We start from the raw sequence: 6,581 nt of genomic DNA on the forward strand, positions 1-6,581 counted from the left end.
AGAGAGAGAGAGAGAGAGAGAGAGAGAGAGAGAGAGAGAGTGTTTTCAAGGCAGGAAAGGCTTGGCACACTTTCAGGGGAAGTTGCCTACAGTTAATCCCGCCAAAAATATTCAGGGAAACTGGTTTGGAAAAGAGAATTAGCCTCAACTGCTCCCGTTTCTTAATTGCAAGCTCTGAACAGGAGACACAGGCTGCTGCTGCTGCTGCTGCTGCTGCTGGGTGTGGTTGTGGGTTTTTGTGCAGGGGTGGAAATCTCCCTAGGAAAGGGGCTGGCCCAGAATTCTTAGACCAGCAGTCCTTTCCGCCTTGCTTATTACACTTCCCCAGCAGTCCGGAGAAAGCAAGAAAAAAAAAGGGAGGGAAATAAACAGCCCAACAGGCCTGTATGACCTCTGTCTTCTTTTATTTTCTCCGCAGGGGCCTGGGACCAGGCTGTCCCTCCCAGAGGCTGGGAGAAGGCGAGGGCTGGGAGCAAAGGTTGAAGGCTCCAGTTGCAAAAACAGGGTGGAGATGGGTGCCCTGACACTCAAAGCTGCTGTAATTATTTTGACCTTTCTCTGGCAAGCTTTCGGCTGGGCCAGCTTCGCCCCAAGGAGGCCATGGGCAAGGCTTCTGGTTGCCGTCCAGTGCTTTTCTGCTCTCTCTCTCTCTCTCTCTCTCTCTCTCTCAAATTGCAGAGAGAGAGGAAAACTCGCTCAGATCTCCCTGGATCACAATCCAGAGAGGTTTGCAAAACGGGGCCCAAAGATTGCTGAAGCATGCGAGGACTCAGTCCCAAGTCACATTTTTCAGTGCTGCTGTTGTAAAACTTCGAACCGTCCCTAAATGAATGTTTAACACCCAGAGAAGTAGGGAGTAGTATAAAAACAAAATAAACCAAGGACAGGAAGTTATGTGTAACATTGCTGGGTTTGATACTCTGTACCAAAATAAGGCTTTTGAAATTCACCCAGATTGGTTTCAAAGTTCTTGCTGTGTTTTTTTATTTTCCCTTTTCGCTCCCTTGCTTTCCTTTCTTCCATCCCTTTCCTTCCCTTCCCTTCTCTATTTCCTTTCCTTTCTTTCTCTATTTCCTTTCCTTTCCCTCTCCTTTCTTTTCATGCCTTTCCTTTCCTTTCCTCTCCTTCCTTCCTTCTCTATCTTTTCCTTTCCCCCTCCCTTCCCTCTCCTCTCTTCCCTCTCTCCCCCTTTCCTTCCCTCTTCCCTTTCCTTTCCTTCCCTTTTCTTTCCTTTCTCTTTCCTTCCCTTTCTCTTTCCTTCCCTTCCCTTCCCTTTCATCCCTTTTCTTTCCTTTCCCTTCCCTCTCCTCTCTTCCCTCTCTCCTCCTTTCTTTCCCTCTCCCCTTTCTTCCTTCCCTTCCCTTCCTCTTCCCTTTCCTTTCCTTCCCTTTCCTTCCCTTTCTCTTTCCTTCCCTTTCTCTTTCCTTCCCTTCCCTTTCATCCCTTTTCTTTCCTTTCCCTTCCCTCTCCTCTCTTCCCTCTCTCCCCCTTTCCTTCCCTCTCCCCTTTCTTCCTTCCCTTCCCTTCCCTTCCTCTTCCCTTTCCTTTCCTTCCCTTTCTCTTTCCTTNACAGGGAGGGAGGGATTAGAATGGAAGGAATAAAGTGGAAGGAAAGGAGAAAGGAAAGAAGGAAAGGAGGAAAAAGGAAGGAACAGGGAGGGAGGGATTAGAATGGAAGGAATAAAGTGGGAGGAAAGGAGAAAGGAAAGAAGGAAAGGAGGAAAAAGGAAGGAACAGGGAGGGAGGGATTAGAATGGAAGGAGAGAGGAAGTAGGGAAGGAAGAAAGTGGAAGGAAAGGGGAAAGGAAGGAAGGAAGAAATTAGAGGGGGGTAAAGGAAGGAAAGAATTAGGGGAAGGAGAGAAGGAAGGAAGGAGGAATGAACAGGGAGGGAGGGATTAGAATGGAAGGAATAAAGTGGGAGGAAAGGAGAAAGGAAAGAAGGAAAGGAGGAAAAAGGAAGGAACAGGGAGGGAGGGATTAGAATGGAAGGAATAAAGTGGAAGGAAAGGAGAAAGGAAGGAAGGAACAAATTACAGGAGAAAGAAGGAAGGAAGGAATTAGGGGAAGGAAGGAAGGAAGGGTTTTCTGAGATGCCAATGAAGGGGTTAAAGTGTTCCAGACTTTGACTTCAATTTCATTTCCTTTCAGTACCACGCAAAGTCCATTGCAAATATCCGGGAAGCAACCCAAAGCTTCACCACGAATCCTCTCTTCTTCCGGCCCGTGGCCATCGCTTTGGACACCAAAGGCCCTGAAATCCGGACAGGGTTGATTAAAGGGGTGAGACGGAGGGATAAATTTAAAACTTCTTTCCCCGGTCCCAACTGGGGTTGTTAAGCAACCCCAATTGTTAGGGGAGTAACACTTCCTTGCATCCTTCTCGCGATCTTTTTTTCCCAGGGCGAGAACAAAGAAGTAGAACTGGTCAAAGGATCCCGATTGATCGTGACCACCGATCCGGCCTACCGGGAGCAATGTGATCCGCAGACAATTTGGGTGGATTACGCCAACTTGCCGAAAGTTGTTAAGGTTGGCGGACGGATCTTTATTGATGACGGGCAGATCTCCTTACTGGTCAAGGAGCTCCGTAAGTGTTCCCCCATTGGGCGGGTGGATCCCTTTCGCTCCTTGGCTATTTTAAGAGGGGTGGACTTCAACTCCCAGAATTCCCCAGCCAGCCTGCGTTAAGAGGGGTGGACTTCCACTCCCAGAATTCCTCAGCCAGCCTGCTTTAAGAGGGGTGGACTTCAACTCCCAGAATTCCCTAACTAGCATGCTGATTATTTTTTTTAAAGTTATTTTAAAGAGTATGTTTTCAAAGTGGGCATCGCCCTTCCAGATCCAATTGAAATCTTCATTCCTTATTTTGCGTCTCCGCCCTCCTCACCCTCCCTCGTTTGTTCGCTAACCACTAGGTCCCGACAGTTGTGCGGTCGAAGTGGAGAACGGCGGGATGCTCTGCAGCCGGAAGGGAGTCAACTTGCCGGGGGCCAAAGTGGACTTGCCAGCCTTGTCCCAGCGGGACAAACAGGACCTGGAGTTCGGAATGCAGCAGGGCATTGATATGATCTTCGCCTCCTTCATCCGCAAGGCGGGCGACGTGATGGGCATCCGGCAGGCGCTGGGCGAACGCGGCCGCCGCATCAAAATCATCAGCAAGATCGAAAACCACGAGGGGGTCAAGAGGTAGCCTCCCAAAGCTTCTTTTTCTAGGCTTACAGGCAGCCCGCGACTCGCAACGCTTCATTTAGTGACCCCGATTGCTGGGGGCAACAGGCTGACTCTGTAAACCGCTTAGAGAGGGCTGTAAAGCACCGTGAAGCGGTGTATAAGTCTAAGTGTTGTTGCTATTGAAGTAGGGCAAAGTGAAGGGATACAGCATTCCAGAAATTGCTGTGTCTCGAGATAATATTCTGCCCCACTGTTCTTGCCCGTTTAAGCCATATCCTGTTTCTTGCTTTGCTTAGTAGCCAGTTCCCTATTTTTTATCTCTGTGTCAATGTTCAACCGTCTGGTATTTTTCCATACTATCAAGAATGCTGAGAACACGAATGTTTAGAATATTACCATATATGGGGTCGAGAGGGGTCAGGAAATGCATACGTTGCATAAACTGTATATGTGAGCTCTGGACACTCCTCGGGGTTCAGACCCTTTGCTTTGTGTAGCTCTCTGAACCTGCGCAATAAACCTTTCCTTCCTCAAAGAGCTGGCACAAGTCCCTTATTTCTACAACACTATAATGGGAGATTTCCCAAAATGCCTTGTAAAAGGATAGGGAAGCCCTGTTTTATGAGAAGAGGTCCATTCTGTTTTTCTTGATGTATATATGTATGTGTTTATGTATGTATGTATGTATGTATGTATGTATGTATGTATGTATGTATGTATGTATGTATGTCAGTTACTTTAGAGCAGTGGTTCTCAACCTGTGGGTCGGGACCCCATTTGGGGTCGATCGACCATTTCATGGGGGTCGCCAAGCAAGGCTGTCCGCCATTTTTTTTGTCCGCCATTTTTTTTGTCCGCCATTTTTTTTGTCCGCCATTTTTTTCCCCCTTTTCCAGCGGGTGCCTTACCTCCCTTGGGCTGGGCCAGCTGGTGGTCGGCCTGCTCCGTCTCTGCCGCTTGCCAGCTACGCCTCGGCCGGCTCAGGGGGCGGAACCACGCATGCACGGCGCTCCCAGGCAGGGAAAGTCCTTGACTTACGACCGGTTGGGTAGTCCTCGACTTACGACCGGTTTAGTCCTCGACTTACGACCGGTTGGGGTCGCGGCATTAAAAAGGTTGAGAACCACTGCTTTAGAGGAATATCCATCTGGATCACAAATGGGGACCCATGTTATACAAGAGATATCTAATGGTTTGAACAGTGAGTTGTATCAGCTAGGCATATGTCAGGCATATGCCACTGTTTTCCGGTGCAGTTGTAACCTTGCTTGCTAAACGAACGTCGAAAAATTGTGGAGCACCTGTGGGCTGAGCTTGGCCTGTAATCTTTGCTCTTGTCTTGAGGTTTGATGAGATCCTGGAAGCCAGCGATGGCATCATGGTGGCTCGTGGGGATCTGGGGATCGAAATCCCCGCCGAGAAGGTTTTCCTGGCTCAAAAGATGATGATCGGCCGGTGCAACCGTGCGGGCAAACCGGTGATCTGCGCCACGCAGGTGAGCTGTACGAAATGCCACACCTGGCGGGTTAGGCTCCTTCAATCAACAGGTGGCGCTGTTTCCTAGAAGGGAGCCAAAAGCAGGACCTCTCTGGGCAGGTGGAAATCGTTGGAGGTGGATAGAGATGGTGGTCCCCCATTGGCCCTGCAAGTAAGGGGGAAAGGTTGAGATGCGTGGACTTCAGCTCCCAGAATTCCCCAGCCAGCATCCTTTAAGAGGGGTGGACTTCAACTCCCAGAATTCCCCAGCAGCTTGAATTAAGATGGGTGGACTTCAATTCCCAGAATTCTCCAGTCAACCTGAATTAAGATGGGTGGACTTCAGTTCCCAGAATCCCCTAGCCATCTTGCTTTAAGATGGGTGGACTTCAACTCCCAGAATCCCCCAGCCAGTAAGCTTTAAGATGGGTGGACTTCAACTCCCAGAATTCCCCAGCAGTTTGAATTAAGATGGGTGGACTTCAACTCCCAGAATTCCCCAGTCAATCTGAATTAAGATGGGTGGACTTCAATTCCCAGAATTCCCTAGCCAGCATCCTTTAAGAGGGGTGGACTTCCAACTCCTTGAATTCCCCAGCCAGCTTGAATTAAGAGGGGTGGATTTCAGCTTCCAGAATCCCCTAGCCAGTAAGCTTTAAGATGGGTGGACTTCAACTCCCAGAATCCCCCAGCCAGTAAGCTTTAAGATGGGTGGACTTCAACTCCCAGAATCCCCCAGCCAGCTTCCTTTAAGAGGAGTGGACTTCGACTCCCAGAATCCCCCAGCCAGCACACTCCGCCCCACCCTGGCCTCACAGTCTGGGCACTTGGGGAGCTAAGATGCCCCTTTCTTTGGACAGATGCTGGAGAGCATGATCAAAAAGCCTCGTCCCACCAGGGCGGAAAGCAGCGACGTGGCCAACGCCGTCCTAGATGGGGCCGACTGCATTATGCTGTCCGGGGAGACAGCCAAGGGGGCCTACGTGGTGGAGGCTGTGCGCATGCAGCATGCGGTAAGGCGGCCCTTCCCTTTGGGAAGCGGAAGCTCACTGGCCTGGGCATGGCGGAAGAGGAAGAAGGGAGGAGGAGGGAAGAGGGAAAGGAGCCAGGAGCCTAGCAAACCAGGAATCTGAGAAACAAAAAGGGTCCGGGCAGAAGAGGAAGAATGGAGGAGGAGGGTAGAGGAAAATTAACCTTTTTTCTACGTTTCCCCCCCCCCTCTCCTTAACGCACAGATCGCCCGAGAGGCCGAAGCCGCCATGTATCACCACCAGCTCTTCCAGGAGTTGCGGCGCCTGACGCCCTTAAGCCAAGATCCGACCGAGGTGACCGCCATCGGTGCTGTGGAGGCCTCCTTCAAATGTTGCGCGGCGGCCATCCTTGTCCTCACCTCCACCGGCAGGTGAGAAGAGGGGGGGGAGCCTAAGAGAGGGGTCTCCTGCTTGTTGCCCAAGGGAGATAGGGCTCTCCTGACTTGTTGGCGGTAAGGAGCAAAGCCCCGGGTTCCGAATTTCCCACACAAATTTGGTGGGGGCGATTCTGTTTCGCTTTCACTCTGGATCTTCCCTCTCTCCCCCCCCAAATCCAGGTCTGCGCAGATCCTCTCCCGCTACCGGCCTCGGGCTCTCATTATCGCCGTGACCCAGGACGAACAGGTGGCCCGCCAAGCTCACCTCAGCCGCAGCATTTTCCCGGTCGTGTGGCACGGCGCTAAGCAGGACACCTGGGCGGAAGATGTCGATCGCCGGGTGCAGTTTGGGATCGAGATGGGTGAGTGTCTGGAATTTGTTTCTGGAATCTCTCTCTCTCTCTCTCTCTCTCTGTCTCTCTCTCCCTCCCTCCCTTTATTCTATCCATCTGTCTGCTATCTGTCTGTCTGTCTGTCTCTCTCTCATCCCTTTTCCTGCCTCCCTTATATATCTATTCCTTCCT

General features: G+C 50.8%; 1 protein-coding gene across 1 annotated transcript in view; it reads left to right on the forward strand.

The window, feature by feature from the left end:
• Window positions 1–600: 600 nt before the first annotated feature.
• The window catches only part of PKLR (pyruvate kinase L/R), an 8,301-nt gene continuing 2,320 nt past the window's right edge, over window positions 601–6,581 (forward strand). The window contains exons 1-8 of the mRNA XM_015826374.1: window positions 601–604; window positions 2,122–2,282; window positions 2,403–2,589; window positions 2,918–3,188; window positions 4,518–4,668; window positions 5,510–5,662; window positions 5,885–6,051; window positions 6,238–6,419. Coding sequence (XP_015681860.1) covers window positions 601–604; window positions 2,122–2,282; window positions 2,403–2,589; window positions 2,918–3,188; window positions 4,518–4,668; window positions 5,510–5,662; window positions 5,885–6,051; window positions 6,238–6,419 — 1,276 coding nt within the window. The remainder of the gene's footprint in view (window positions 605–2,121; window positions 2,283–2,402; window positions 2,590–2,917; window positions 3,189–4,517; window positions 4,669–5,509; window positions 5,663–5,884; window positions 6,052–6,237; window positions 6,420–6,581) is intronic.

The sequence above is a fragment of the Protobothrops mucrosquamatus genome, unplaced genomic scaffold, assembly GCF_001527695.2.
Source record: "Protobothrops mucrosquamatus isolate PMUCROS unplaced genomic scaffold, P.Mucros_1.0 scaffold3084, whole genome shotgun sequence".
Classification (NCBI taxonomy): domain Eukaryota; kingdom Metazoa; phylum Chordata; class Lepidosauria; order Squamata; family Viperidae; genus Protobothrops; species Protobothrops mucrosquamatus.